General features: G+C 50.9%; 1 protein-coding gene across 1 annotated transcript; it reads right to left on the bottom strand.

The window, feature by feature from the left end:
• LOC106566266 (uncharacterized) lies at positions 1-6776 on the bottom strand. Its single transcript, XM_082959584.1, has 6 exons — positions 6173-6776; positions 5861-5954; positions 5070-5146; positions 4221-4970; positions 2784-3723; positions 1-75 (listed from the first exon to the last, which is right to left on the bottom strand). Exons 1-6 carry the CDS (start codon positions 6277-6279, stop codon positions 1-3), a joined length of 2043 nt encoding a protein of 680 aa, XP_082815710.1. The 5' UTR covers positions 6280-6776.
• Positions 6777-15246: the final 8470 nt, after the last annotated feature.

Genomic DNA, 15246 nt, shown 5'->3' with positions numbered 1-15246 from the left:
TCAGATCCACTCCTCCTCCTCCTCCTCACCCTGGCCTGTCTGGGGTGCCTGACTCCAGTCGATGCCCTTGGCCTGCTGGTGGGAATGAGGGGGGCAGGGTTACAGATGCTAGACCCAGCCCTCACGCTCTCCCTAACCCTCACGCTCTCCCCAACCCTCACGCTCTCCCCAGCCCTCACGCTCTCCCCAGCCCTCACGCTCTCCCCAGCCCTCTCCCCAGCCCTCACGCTCTCCCCAGCCCTCACGCTCTCCCCAACCCTCACGCTCTCCCCAACCATCTCCCCAGCCCTCTCCCCAACCCTCACGCTCTCCCCAACCCTCACGCTCTCCCCTACCCTCTCCCCAACCCTCTCCCTAGCCCTCACGCTCTCCCCAACCATCTCCCCAGCCCTCTCCCCAACCCTCACGCTCTCCCCAACCCTCACGCTCTCCCCTACCCTCTCCCCAACCCTCTCCCCAGCCCTCACGCTCTCCCCAACCATCTCCCCAGCCCTCTCCCCAACCCTCACGCTCTCCCCAGCCCTCACGCTCTCCCCAGCCCTCACGCTCTCCCCAGCCCTCACGCTCTCCCCAGCCCTCTCCCCAACCCTCTCCCCAACCCTCTCCCCAACCCTCTCCCCAGCCCTCACCCTCTCCCCAGCCCTCTCCCCAGCCCCAACCCTCTCCCCAGACCTCTCCCCAGCTCCAACCCTCTCCCCAGACCTCTCCCCAACCCTCTCCCCAGCCCTCTCCCCAGCCCCAACCCTCTCCCCAGACCTCTCCCCAGCTCCAACCCTCTCCCCAGCCCTCTCCCCAGCCCTCTCCCCAGACCTCTCCCCAGCTCCAACCCTCTCCCCAGCCCTCTCCCCAGCCCTCTCCCCAGCCCTCTCCCCAGCCCCAACCCTCTCCCCAGCTCCAACCCTCTCCCCAGCTCCAACCCTCTCCCCAGCTCCAACCCTCTCCCCAGCCCTCTCCCCAGCTCCAACCCTCTCCCCAGCTCCAACCCTCTCCCCAGCCCTCTCCCCAGACCTCTCCCCAGCCCCAACCCTCTCTCCAGCCCCAACCCTCTCCCCAGACCTCTCCCCAGCTCCAACCCTCTCCCCAACCCTCTCCCCAGCCCCAACCCTCTCCCCAGACCTCTCCCCAGCCCCAACCCTCTCCCCAGACCTCTCCCCAGCTCCAACCCTCTCCCCAGACCTCTCCCCAGCTCCAACCCTCTCCCCAACTCTCTCCCCAGCTCCAGCCCTCTCTCCAGCTCCAACCCTCTCCCCAGACCTCTCCCCAGCTCCAACCCTCTCCCCAGCCCCAACCCTCTCCCCAACTCTCTCCCCAGCTCCAACCCTCTCTCCAGCCCCAACCCTCTCCCCAGACCTCTCCCCAGCTCCAACCCTCTCCCCAATCCTCTCCCCAGCCCCAACCCTCTCCCCAGCCCTCTCCCCAGCCCCAACCCTCTCCCCAGACCTCTCCCCAGCTCCAACCCTCTCCCCAGACCTCTCCCCAGCTCCAACCCTCTCCCCAGACCTCTCCCCAGCTCCAACCCTCTCCCCAGCCCCAACCCTCTCCCCAGCCCTCTCCCCAGCCCCAACCCTCTCCCCAGACCTCTCCCCAGCTCCAACCCTCTCCCCAACCCTCTCCCCAGACCTCTCCCCAGCTCCAACCCTCTCCCCAGACCTCTCCCCAGCTCCAACCCTCTCCCCAGCCCCAACCCTCTCCCCAGCCCTCTCCCCAGCCCCAACCCTCTCCCCAGACCTCTCCCCAGCTCCAACCCTCTCCCCAACCCTCTCCCCAGCCCCAGCCCTCTCCCCAGACCTCTCCCCAGCCCCAACCCTCTCCCCAACTCTCTCCCCAGCTCCAACCCTCTCTCCAGCCCCAACCCTCTCCCCAGCCCTCTCCCCAGCTCCAACCCTCTCCCCAGCCCTCTCCCCAGCCCTCTCCCCAGCTCCAACCCTCTCCCCAACCCTCTCCCCAGCCCCAACCCTCTCCCCAGCCCTCTCTCCAGCTCCAACCCTCTCCCCAGCCCCAACCCTCTCCCCAACTCTCTCCCCAACCCCAACCCTCTCCCCAACTCCAACCCTCTCTCCAGCCCCAACCCTCTCCCCAACTCTCTCCCCAGCTCCAACCCTCTCTCCAGCCCCAACCCTCTCCCCAGACCTCTCCCCAGCTCCAACCCTCTCCCCAACCCTCTCCCCAGCCCCAACCCTCTCCCCAGCCCTCTCCCCAGCCCCAACCCTCTCCCCAGACCTCTCCCCAGCTCCAACCCTCTCCCCAGACCTCTCCCCAGCTCCAACCCTCTCCCCAGACCTCTCCCCAGCTCCAACCCTCTCCCCAGCCCCAACCCTCTCCCCAGCCCTCTCCCCAGCCCCAACCCTCTCCCCAGCCCCAACCCTCTCCCCAACCCTCTCCCCAACCCTCTCCCCAGCCCTCTCCCCAGCTCCAACCCTCTCCCCAACCCTCTCCCCAACCCTCTCCCCAGCTCCAACCCTCTCCCCAGCTCCAACCCTCTCCCCAGCCCTCTCCCCAGCTCCAACCCTCTCCCCAACCCTCTCCCCAACCCTCTCCCCAGCTCCAACCCTCTCCCCAACCCTCTCCCCAGCTCCAACCCTCTCCCCAGCTCCAACCCTCTCCCCAGCCCTCTCCCCAGCTCCAACCCTCTCCCCAACCCTCTCCCCAACCCTCTCCCCAACCCTCTCCCCAGCTCCAACCCTCTCCCCAGCCCTCTCCCCAGCTCCAACCCTCTCCCCAACCCTCTCCCCAACCCTCTCCCCAGCTCCAACCCTCTCCCCAGCCCTCTCCCCAGCTCCAACCCTCTCCCCAGCTCCAACCCTCTCCCCAGCCCTCTCCCCAGCTCCAACCCTCTCTCCAGCCCCAGCCCTCTCCCCAGCCCTCTTACTAGCCCTTGCCCCAGCAGCAGACCCAGCCCAAGCCCAAGCCCCAGTCCCAGACCCAGACCCTGTCCAGTGCAGTCCCCTGCCAGTCCCAGACCCGATCCCAAACCCAGCCCTCTCCATAGCCCTTTCCCAAGCCTCACACCCAGTCCCTGATCCAGACCCAGACCCAGTCCCTGACCCAGTCCCTGACCCAGACCCTGTCCCTCTCCTTCGCTCAGATTCACTTCTCCTCCTTCTCACGCTACTGGAGACTTCATAGAGGGCACCACTAGATCCAGACCCAACACAATTAAATCCTCTGGGAGTCCCAGTCCCTGACCCAGTCCCTGACCCAGACCCTGACCCAGACCCAAAACTGGGGTTCCTGACTACAGACGATGACCTCTGCCTTCTGGTAGGACTAACGGCTACAGGGTTACGGATGTTCCCAAAAGCCTGCATCCGTTTCAGGTGGCCGATCCCCATGGCAGGGCTCCCACAACTCTGACGCCCAGAAGCCTTCTCCTTCTCAGCAGAGTGGACCCGACTCTCACTGTAGCTCCTCTTGGGGAGAGAGACGCGGGGGGAGGTGTGGTGGGAGGTGTGTGAGCGGCAGGCCCCAGTACAAGGCGGGTAGCGAGCGTGGTGATGTGTGCAGCCAGACAGTAAGGCAGAGGGAGACAGGGAGGAGAGGAGAGTAACAGGGAATGCTCTCTGGCACTGGAGGATGCATTTCGGAGAGCTGAGTCTCCCGTGGAGGGAGGGTGTACCATGGTGGGAACAGTAGCGGCTGGTTGGAACAGAGGACACACTCCCACTCTCCTCCTGAACCGTCTGAATCCGGAGCCATTCCAGCAGCAGTAGATGCTCCAGGTACCTAAATCCAATCAAAGTGTATTTGTCATATGTACAGGATCCAGCATCGTGTACACAGTACAATGACATGCTTCCTCTCAAAAAGCTATCTTAAAAAAGCACGATAAGAACACTATGGGCCCGATTCAGACTTGAGATAAGTTGATTTATTTAACCTTTATTTAACTAGGCAAGTCAGTTAAGAACAAATTCTTATTTTCAATGACGGCCTATCAGGGAACAGTGGGTTAACTGCCTTGTTCAGGAGCAGAACGACAGATTTTTACCTTGTCAGCTCTGGGATTCAATCTAGCAACCTTCCGGTTACTTTCCCAACACTCTAACCACTAGACTACCTGAGCCAAAAAATGTCCATGTTTTATTGACATAAATCCATGTTAAGTCAACTTATCTCAAGTCTGAATCGGGCCCTATGTCGATTAAAAATAAGTAAGAAATCATAAAATAACACATTGGTATAAAAAGTAGTAAGAAATGTAAGTAAAGTAAGTAGAGTACCTGTCCAGCGCCATGCCTGCAGGTCTGGAGCGGGGACGGTGTCTTCCCTCTGGGTGGAAGAACATGGCCAGCTGCCGGAGGCTCCAGGAGTTGAAGGGCGGAGGGAGGAAATCTGGGTAGCTGAACTGACCAGGGCCGTAGCCTCGTGGTCCAGGGAGATCAGGCTGGAAGTCACGGGGAAAGATGACCTCTGGACGGAGGTCGAGGTTAGGTGGGGAGGGGGGGGAGGAGGGGAGAGGGAGCCTCTCTGATTCAGACAGATCTGTGTCTACGTCACTGTATATGTCCCCTTCTCCCTTCTCTTTCCCCCCTACACCCACCTCTCCCCCTTCTCCCACCCTTACATCCCCCTCTACACAACCCTTTCCCTGGCCAGCCAACCCCACAGACTCCTGGGCTGTCCTCTGGCCCACAGGTACGCCTCCAGGCAGGACCTGGGAGCTATGGCTGGTGCTGTGGTTGTGATGAAGGGACGCAGCTTGTCTACTCCTCCTGGAGACAGCCTGCTTCTGTTCTCCGTGATGGCTGCTCTGAGCCTCCCTCCTCTCCTTCTCAACCTGAACCTCCCTCTGCTCTCTCCTCTCCCTCCTCTCCTGCTGCTCTCTCCTCTCCTGCTGCTCTCTCCTCTCCTGCTGCTCTCTCCTCTCCCTCCTCTCCTGCTGCTCTCTCCTCCTGCTCCTCTCTCTCCTCTCCTTCCCATCCAAAGCTGATAACAGGGGCGATGAAGGAGGGTCCAACTGGCCCTGAGTGCTGAAGTAACAGACAGTTAGAACACCTCAGACATGGTCATGTATCATATAGAACGATACAGGGTGATACAGGATGTGGTAGTATGAGAAACTAGCTCACCTGAGTTCAGAGGTGTTGGTGTTGTGTTTGACTGAAGGAATGTTTGGTTTGTGCTTCTGTCTTCTTTGCTGCTGCTTCTGAGATCAAAAACACAGTGAAGACCCAGGTCAGTACCCTATTCCCCATGGGCCCTGGTCAAACGTAGATTATTAAAAAGGGAATAGGGTGCCATTTTGCACGCAGCCCTTGAGAATAAAATTGCAGCTTTTATGACAGTCACGCTGATATCTTTTCAAGCCTAAAAATAGCTAAAGTACTGTACAATGGGGATTTACAGTATCTCAGGGCCGCAGCTCTCAGACAGCATCTCTGGGCCCCAGCTCTCAGACAGTATCTCTGGGCCCCAGCTCTCAGACAGTATCTCTGGGCCCCAGCTCTCAGACAGGATCTCCGGGCCCCAGCTCTCAGACAGGATCTCTGCGCCCCAGCTCTCAGACAGTATCTCTGGGCCCCAGCTCTCAGACAGTATCTCTGGGCCCCAGCTCTCAGACAGTATCTCTGGGCCCCAGCTCTCAGACTGGATCTCTGGGCCCCAGCTCTCAAGACTGGATCTCTGGGCCCCAGCTCTCAGACAGGATCTCTGGGCCCCAGCTCTCAGACAGGATCTCTGGGCCCCTGCTCTCAGACAGGCTCTCTGGGCCCCAGCTCTCAGACAGGATCTCTGGGCCCCCAGCTTTCAGAAAGTATCTTTGGACCCCAGCTCTCAGACAGGATCATATCAATAGAAAGACTATTTAATATATAAAATTGTTAATAATGTCATATTTTTTCCAATGGACAGGAGGACGTACCTTGTCTGCTGACCGGGTGGGAATGTGAGTGTTGTCCAGACTTGGGATCATCATCTGGGGATGCAAGGGCTTCTTTTGGGTCGTCATCCTGGTGCTATTTAATACACTGGATTTAGACATAACATAGTGTATCTAGGCTATGAAAGGGCAAAAAAATGTATGAAAAGAACGCTGCCTACACTAGAGGTTTGAATAACCGAAGTATAAATAGGAAAGAAGCACAATACATTTGAAGTTTATTTCTACATTGGTAATATGCTCGATGTATTTAGGTCAGGTCTTCACTGCTATTTAGAACAGAACAGATAGTACCTCGTCACATGTCTGTCGGTCCATGAGCTTTTGGGCCATTCCCGGTCCACCCTGCTAGGGAGCATGTTGAGTCCAGCTGCAGCGCTGTGCTGCACAACAGTCCCCATCCTGGGTTACGACCGGAGTCCATCCAATAAACGAGAAATAATCTCAGAGATTAAAGTTTAAAATAAAACATGGCCCAGTTTGAGATAGATGGAAATTCAGCAGTGTATCAATAATGCACGAGATATAATATAGCCTACCATCAATACAATTATTCAAAAACAAAATACAATCAGCTGAAAAACGAATAGGCATATGGACCGATCAATGATTTCTACCTTCACGTGTAATGGAAAATAGCGGATTGTAAAACCTAGAATTAAAGACCGTTTTGGTCTTCTACATTTCGACTAAACAGCAGCGCCTGTTTTTCAGGATCTATCCGATTATAAAAACGGACAAAAGATTCATAAATGTGTCCATGCAGCGGCGTACAAAGCGTCTTCCCTTGTTAAGAAAGCTATTATAATTTCCCACAAATTGCATGTTTTTATTCTATGCATTGCACAATACTCATTATCGCGATTTTCGACAATTCTTGTTGCGACCAGCTGATTTGTTGAACGACTGCAAAGCTTTGTGGGAAATGTAGTGTCTACGTCACACAACAAACCTTTACTACAATAGGCTTTAGAAACTGGTCATTTTGTGGTTATTTGGCGCACTAATGTGTAATATCGCCATTATCAGCCGCTATAAGAGAATCATCCACGATTATTTTATTTTCCTAAATGTAGCCTAGAGACGTTTTACTGTTTCCCTGTCCCAATAACGTTAAATAAACACTGTACTGGAATAATATAGAACATGCTGCTGTATGCCTTAGGGAAGACTACAGCCGGACAACTTGCTACATATGAAGAGTTTCATCACAAAATTGTATATCACCATTTTCAGAAATGTTAGTAAATTTGCTTTTATTGTTTCAAGAAATGAAAGAAAGTGAAAATACACACCAATCTCTTTCATTCTATCTAAACGTGGCATTGGGGTTGTTCAATGACAGACGTGTATTTATTTAAAAGCTATCAGTTTCATTTTTAGAGATAATCATGTTTTTGTTGCTAAATACTATATATCTGCCTCACTTTTAGAGAAATCAGTAGTACAGCTGGGTTTTACACAGTCAAATGTAACTGTGCAAATATTTAAAATATATTCAATACAGTAATATGATATCAAATCTGCATGTAAAACATTTCCATTTGACACTTTAGTCATTTAGCAGATGCTCTTATCCAGAGTGACTTACAGTCAGCCTGTCAGTCAGCCAGTCAGCCAGTCAGTCAGCCAGCCAGTCAGCCAGTCAGCCAGCCAGTCAGCCAGTCAGTCAGTCAGTCAGCCAGTCAGTCAGTCAGCCAGTCAGCCAGCCAGTCAGTCAGCCAGTCAGTCAGCCAGTCAGCCAGTCAGTCAGTCAGCCAGTCAGCCAGTCAGCCAGCCAGTCAGTCAGTCAGTCAGTCAGTCAGTCCATTCATCTCCAGATAGCTAGGTGGACCAGTCATAGTCAGTACATTCATCTCCAGATAGCTAGGTGGACCAGTCATAGTCAGTGCATTCACCTTCAGATAGCTAGGTGGACCAGTCATAGTCAGTACATTCATCTCCAGATAGCTAGGTGGACCAGTCATAGTCAGTGCATTCACCTTCAGATAGCTAGGTGGACCAGTCATAGTCAGTGCATTCACCTTCAGATAGCTAGGTGGACCAGTCATAGTCAGTACATTCACCTTCAGATAGCTAGGTGGACCAGTCATAGTCAGTACATTCATCTCCAGATAGCTAGGTGGACCAGTCATAGTCAGTGCATTCACCTCCAGATAGCTAGGTGGACCAGTCATAGTCAGTGCATTCACCTTCAGATAGCTAGGTGGACCAGTCATAGTCAGTGCATTCACCTTCAGATAGCTAGGTGGACCAGTCATAGTCAGTACATTCATCTCCAGATAGCTAGGTGGACAACCACATATCACAGTCGAATATACAGGATACAAACATTCCATTCCAGCTAAATGGATATAAAGCGTTTTGCAAAAAATAAACATCTACGAAAACATCTATGAATAAACATCTATGAATAAACATCTATGAATAAACATCTATGAATAAACATCTATGAATAACCATCTATGAATAAACATCTATGAATAACCATCTATGAATAACCATCTATGAATAAACATCTATGAATAAACATATATGAATAAACATATATGAATAAACATCTATGAATAAACATCTATGAATAAACATCTATGAATAACCATCTATGAATAACCATCTATGAATAAACATCTATGAATAAACATCTATGAATAACCATCTATGAATAAACATCTATGAATAAACATCTATGAATAACCATCTATGAATAACCATCTATGAATAAACATCTATGAATAACCATCTATGAATAAACATCTATGAATAAACATCTATGAATAAACATCTATGAATAACCATCTATGAATAAACATCTATGAATAAACATCTATGAATAAACATCTATGAATAAACAAATCTGAGAACAGTATCATCTGACAACATAATCAATAATGTCTGATGGAAAATCACAAATGTGAAAAATTAGTGGCTATTACTGTTTTGGAAATAATGTCTTCATATATTCCCATGCAGTTTATATTTGGCTTTGGGTTCATTTCGCTACACCAGCAATAACATCTGATAAATATTTGTATGTGACCAATACAATTTGATTTGATTTGATGCCCCGGAAGCACAGAATGAGACCACTAAAATCCACCGGGAGGCCAAATGTCAAAGGTCGAGCAGAGAAAACCTGAAGCAACGCCATGAACATGACAAACAAGATAAACATTCATTGCTGTGTGCACTGGTCAATCTAATGTAATTGATAACGTACATTCAATCAGCAATGCATCTGAATGGCTTGCTTCTTTAACCTCGACCAGCATAATACAGTCACATTGTCTCTTCTTCTATGGTTTATAGTGGGAATGTATGTTAGTGTTTACAAACGTTATCATCACAGTGTCAGATCTCTCCTCCTCTTTTCTATTTGCCACGTGCGGAATGTCATGCAACTATTGACCTTTAAACCTATGAACACGGCACAATAATAATGCACATTCCTCACACCTACCGTTTAACCTGTGGGCTCATTCTGTCAATGAACACCTTCCTCTCTCTCAACCAATGGGCTCATTCTGGAAGTTATCACCTTCCTCTCTCTCAACCAATGGGCTCATTCTGGCAATTAACAACTTCCTCTCTCTCAACCAATGGGCTCATTCTGGCAATGAACACCTTCCTCTCTCTCAGCCAATGGGCTCATTCTGGCAGTTATCACCTTCCTCCCTCTCAACCAATGGGCTCATTCTGTCAATGATCACCTTCCTCCCTCTCAACCAATGGGCTTATTCTGGCAATGAACACCTTCCTCTCTCTCAACCAATGGGCTCATTCTGTCAATGATCACCTTCCTCCCTCTCAACCAATGGGTGTAAATGTTGGGATGTATTGATATGTCAACTTACCCTTGGCTCAGTTGGTAGAGCATGGTGTTTGCAACGCCAGGGTTGTGGGTTTGATTCCCATGGGGGACCAGTACGGAGAAAAAAATGTATGAAATGTATGCATTCACTACTGTAAGTCGCTCTGGATAAGAGCGTCTGCTAAATGACTAAAATGTAAAAATGTAATGTACTGTTTTTCAGGAAAGTTTTCGACAACATCCACCTCCCCACCAGGGGCATCATGCTGCCCACAAATCTGAGGGGTGGTCCATGGGGGGGCTTTGCCCCCTGCCAGTAAATTGGAGAATTTAGCATTTTTCAAACACCTGAAACAGCTTTTTCCTTTTTCAATCTAGAGTCATAATCATTACGCTTGAACGTATGCATGGGTTGTCAGCAACAGAAGACACTCGGAGCTGGCATCTTGCCAGGGGTAGCATGGGCAGCCGAGCAGAGTGGCATCTTGCCGGGGGCGACATGGGCAGCCGAGCAGGGTGGCATCTTGCCAGGGGCAGCATGGGCAGCCGAGCAGGGTGGCATCTTGCCGGGGGCGACATGGGCAGCCGAGCAGGGTGGTATCTTGCCAGGGGGGCGGCATGGGCAGCTGAGCAGGGTGGCATCTTGCCACGGGGGCGGCATGGGCAGCCGAGCAGGGTGGCATCTTGCCAGGGGGGTGGCATGGGCAGCCGAGCAGGGTGGAATCTTGCCAGGGGGGTGGCATGGGCAGCCGAGCAGGGTGGCATCTTGCCAGGGGGGGTGGCATGGGCAGCCGAGCAGGGTGGCATCTTGCCAGGGGGGTGGCATGGGCAGCTGAGCAGGGTGGCATCTTGCCAGGGGGGTGGCATGGGCAGCTGAGCAGGGTGGCATCTTGCCAGGGGGGTGGCATGGGCAGCTGAGCAGGGTGGCATCTTGCCGGGGGCGACATGGGCAGCCGAGCAGGGTGGCATCTTGCCAGGGGCGACATGGGCAGCAGAGCAGGGTGGCATCTTGCCAGGGGGGCGGCATGGGCAGCCGAGCAGGGTGGCATCTTGCCGGGGGGGCAGCATGGGCAGCCGAGCAGAGTGGCATCTTGCCGGGGGCGACATGGGCAGCCGAGCAGGGTGGCATCTTGCCAGGGGGGCGGCATGGGCAGCCGAGCAGGGTGGCATCTTGCCGGGGGGGCAGCATGGGCAGCTGAGCAGGGTGGCATCTTGCCAGGGGGGCAGCATGGGCAGCCGAGCAGAGTGGCATCTTGCCGGGGGCGACATGGGCAGCCGAGCAGGGTGGCATCTTGCCAGGGGGCCAGCATGGGCAGCCGAGCAGGGTGGCATCTTGCCGGGGGGGCAGCATGGGCAGCTGAGCAGGGTGGCATCTTGCCAGGGGGGCAGCATGGGCAGCCGAGCAGGGTGGCATCTTGCCGGGGGCGACATGGGCAGCTGAGCAGGGTGGCATCTTGCCGGGGGCAGCATGGGCAGCCGAGCAGGGTGGCATCTTGCCGGGGGCGACATGGGGCGTCCGCACCAAAAAATTTGGAATGGTGACATTTGCTCGATCGGTTTTCTATCGCTCATTTGCACGTCACGTCAATGACATCACGTCACCGTGTGGGACTGAAGGGGGCGTTCGCCCAGGAAGTCATACAAGTCATTGGTTGATTGATCCTGCTGTCTGATCTAAAAATTAATGTAGTCATGTTTTGTAGAAATTATTGTGGCCTTTGAGTTCGGTCGATTGCACGATCACACTCGCAGCAAGTAGATACAGTATGGTTGTCCTTGTTCAATAGAGCCATTGGACTTGTCTCAATGATGTTCCTATCTGCAAGGACTTGGCAGGATATCTAATTTCAGTCATATATCCTGGCTTTGTAAATACCACAGCCTGACAGGGGCCGTACTTCCTTGTTCCCACCCTCAAAGGCAGGCTTTTCAAAACAGGGGCGGTACTCGTCGGATGGGGCCACAGTGTCTCCTGACCCCTCCTGGGACAGCCTCCAGTATTTATGCTGCAGTAGTTTATGTGTCGCGGGGCTAGGGTCAGTCTGTTATATCTGGAGTATTTCTCCTGTCTTATCCGGTGTCCTGTGTGAATTTAAGTATGCTCTCTTTAATTCTCTCTTTCTCTCTTTCTCTCTCTCGGAGGACCTGAGCCCTAGGACCATCCCTCAGGACTACCTGACATGATGACTCCTTGCTGTCCCCAGTCCACCTGGCTGTGCTGCTGCTCCATTTTCAACTGTTCTGCCTGCGGCTATGGAACCCTGACCTGTTCACCGGACGTGCTACCTGTCCCAGACCTGCTGTTTTCAACTCTCTAGAGACAGCAGGAGCAGTAGAGATACTCTCAAAGATCGGCTATGAAAAGCTAACTGACATTTACTCTTGAGGTGCTGACTTGTTACACCCTCGACAACTGTGAATATTATTATTTGACCATGCTGGTCATTTATAAACATTTAAACATCTTGGCCATGTTCTGTTCTAATCTCCACCCGGCACAGTCAGAAGAGGACTGGCCACCCCTCATAGCCTGGTTCCTCTCTAGGTTTCTTCCTAGGTTTTGGCCTTTCTAGGGAGTTTTTCCTAGCCACTGTGCTTCTACACCTGCATTGCTTGCTGTTTGGGGTTTTAGGCTGGGTTTCTGTACAGCACTTTGAGATATCAGCTGATGTAAGAAGGGCTTTATAAATACATTTGATATGATTTGATTTGATACTAGTTTACAGGTTCATGGAAGCACCATGACTGAGGTGAATGTTCAGTCTCCTATTGACTGAGGTGAATGTTCAGTCTCCTATTGACTGGGGGGAATGTTCAGTCCTCTATTGACTGAGGTGAATGTTCAGTCCTCTATTGACTGAGGTGAATGTTCAGTCCTCTATTGACTGAGGTGAATGTTCAGTCTCTCTATTGACTGGGGTGAATGTTCAGTCCCTCTATTGACTGAGGTGAATGTTCAGTCCTCTATTGACTGAGGTGAATGTTCAGTCCTCTATTGACTGAGGTGAATGTTCAGTCCTCTATTGACTGAGGTGAATGTTCAGTCCTCTATTGACTGAGGTGAATGTTCAGTCTCCTATTGACTGAGGTGAATGTTCAGTCCTCTATTGACTGAGGGGAATGTTCAGTCCTCTATTCTGAGGTGAATGTTCAGTCCTCTATTGACTGAAGGGAATGTTCAGTCCTCTATTGACTGAGGTGAATGTTCAGTCCTCTATTGACTGAGGTGAATGTTCAGTCCTCTATTGACTGAGGTGAATGTTCAGTCCTCTATTGACTGAGGTGAATGTTCAGTCCTCTATTGACTGGGGTGAATGTTCAGTCTCCTAAACAGTAGCAGTGAAATATCAAGCAAGTCTATATACAGAGGATATCGGTACAGAGTCATCCTCTATTGACTGAGGTGAATGTTCAGTCCTCTATTGACTGAGGTGAATGTTCCGTCTCCTATTGACTGAGGTGAATGTTCAGTCCCTCTATTGACTGGGGTGAATGTTCAGTCCTCTATTGACTGAGGTGAATGTTCAGTCCTCTATTGACTGAGGTGAATGTTCAGTCCTCTATTGACTGAGGTGAATGTTCAGTCCTCTATTGACTGAGGTGAATGTTCAGTCCTCTATTGACTGAGGTGAATGTTCAGTCCTCCTATTGACTGAGGTGAATGTTCAGTCCTCTATTGACTGAGGTGAATGTTCAGTCCTCTATTCTGAGGTGAATGTTCAGTCCTCTATTGACTGAGGGGAATGTTCAGTCCTCTATTGACTGAGGTGAATGTTCAGTCCTCTATTGACTGAGGTGAATGTTCAGTCCTCTATTGACTGAGGTGAATGTTCAGTCTCCTATTGACTGAGGTGAATGTTCAGTCCTCTATTGACTGAGGTGAATGTTCAGTCTCCTATTGACTGAGGGGAATGTTCAGTCCTCTATTGACTGGGGTGAATGTTCAGTCTTCTAAACAGTAGCAGTGAAATATCAAGCGAGTCTATATACAGAGGATATCGGTACAGAGTCAATGTGCAGGGGCACCGGTTAGTTGAGGTAATATGTACAGTACATGTAGGCAGAGCAGCAGAGGGAGCAGTTGTGTGGTCGGTGTTAAAGCAGCAACGAGCAAGACGTTATGTGGTTGGAGAGAAAGAGAGAGCAACAAGTCATCAGCTTGGACAGTGGCTCAGAGGGCAGGGCAGCGGAGTGAAACAGAGAACGGTGGCTGGTTAGACACAACGACACTTCGCTTGAGGTTACCGTTACCTACTGGTGGACATACAGATCTAGTTCCATGTTTAAATCTTGAGTAGGGCTGCAGGTCATATATTAACATGTTTAAATGTTGAGTAGGCTGCAGGTCGTATATTAACATGTTTAAATGTTGAGTAGGGCTGCAGGTCGTATATTAACATGTTTAAATGTTGAGTAGGGCTGCAGGTCGTATATTAACATGTTTAAATGTTGAGTAGGGCTGCAGGTCGTATATTAACATGTTTAAATGTTGAGTAAGGCTGCAGGTCGTATAGTTCCATGTTTAAATGTTGAGTAGGGCTGCAGGTCGTATATTAACATGTTTAAATGTTGAGTAGGGCTGCAGGTCGTATATTAACATGTTTAAATGTTGAGTAGGGCTGCAGGTCGTATATTAACATGTTTAAATGTTGAGTAGGGCTGCAGGTCGTATATTAACATGTTTAAATGTTGAGTAGGGCTGCAGGTCGTATAGTTCCATGTTTAAATGTTGAGTAGGGCTGCAGGTCGTATATATTTCCATGTTTAAATGTTGAGTAGGCTGCAGGTCGGATATATTTCCATGTTTAAATGTTGAGTAGGGCTGCAGGTCATATATTTCCATGTTTAAATGTTGAGTAGGCTGCAGGTCGGATATATTTCCATGTTTAAATGTTGAGTAGGCTGCAGGTCGTATATTAACATGTTTAAATGTTGAGTAGGGCTGCAGGTCGGATATTAACATGTTTAAATGTTGAGTAGGGCTGCAGGTCGTATATATTTCCATGTTTAAATGTTGAGTAGGGCTGCAGGTCGTATATTAACATGTTTAAATGTTGAGTAGGGCTGCAGGTCGTATATTAACATGTTTAAATGTTGAGTAGGGCTGCAGGTCGTATATTTACATGTTTAAATAAGCTATTTCCCAATGTATGTTATGTGCATGTGTGAACAAGTAGAGTTCTTCCAGTCATAACCATGACAGAACTAACAGATGACAGTATTGGTCCTCCTATAACCATGACATAACTAGCCGATGACAGTATTGGTCCTCCTATAACCATGACATAACTAACAGATGACAGTATTGGTCTTCCTATAACCATGACATAACTAGCCGATGACAGTATTGGTCCTCCTATAACCTCTTCTGCAGACTAATTTCCCACCTCAGTCCCAGTGTGTATGAAGAGCAGCATGACCAGCGTGGGGAGGTCCAGGGGCACTGTCTCCTGGTGGCGTTGGGAAGGAGAGGGAGAGGGAATCGTCTCGTGACAACGACAGACTGAAAACAGTGTCTCCATGCATCAAATGTCAACCCAGAACAGTTTCACCGGGC

The sequence above is a fragment of the Salmo salar genome, chromosome 12 (genome assembly GCF_965601325.2).
Source record: "Salmo salar chromosome 12, fSalSal1, whole genome shotgun sequence".
In the NCBI taxonomy this organism is placed as follows: domain Eukaryota; kingdom Metazoa; phylum Chordata; class Actinopteri; order Salmoniformes; family Salmonidae; genus Salmo; species Salmo salar.
This window is presented reverse-complemented; position numbering and strand designations above follow the sequence as displayed.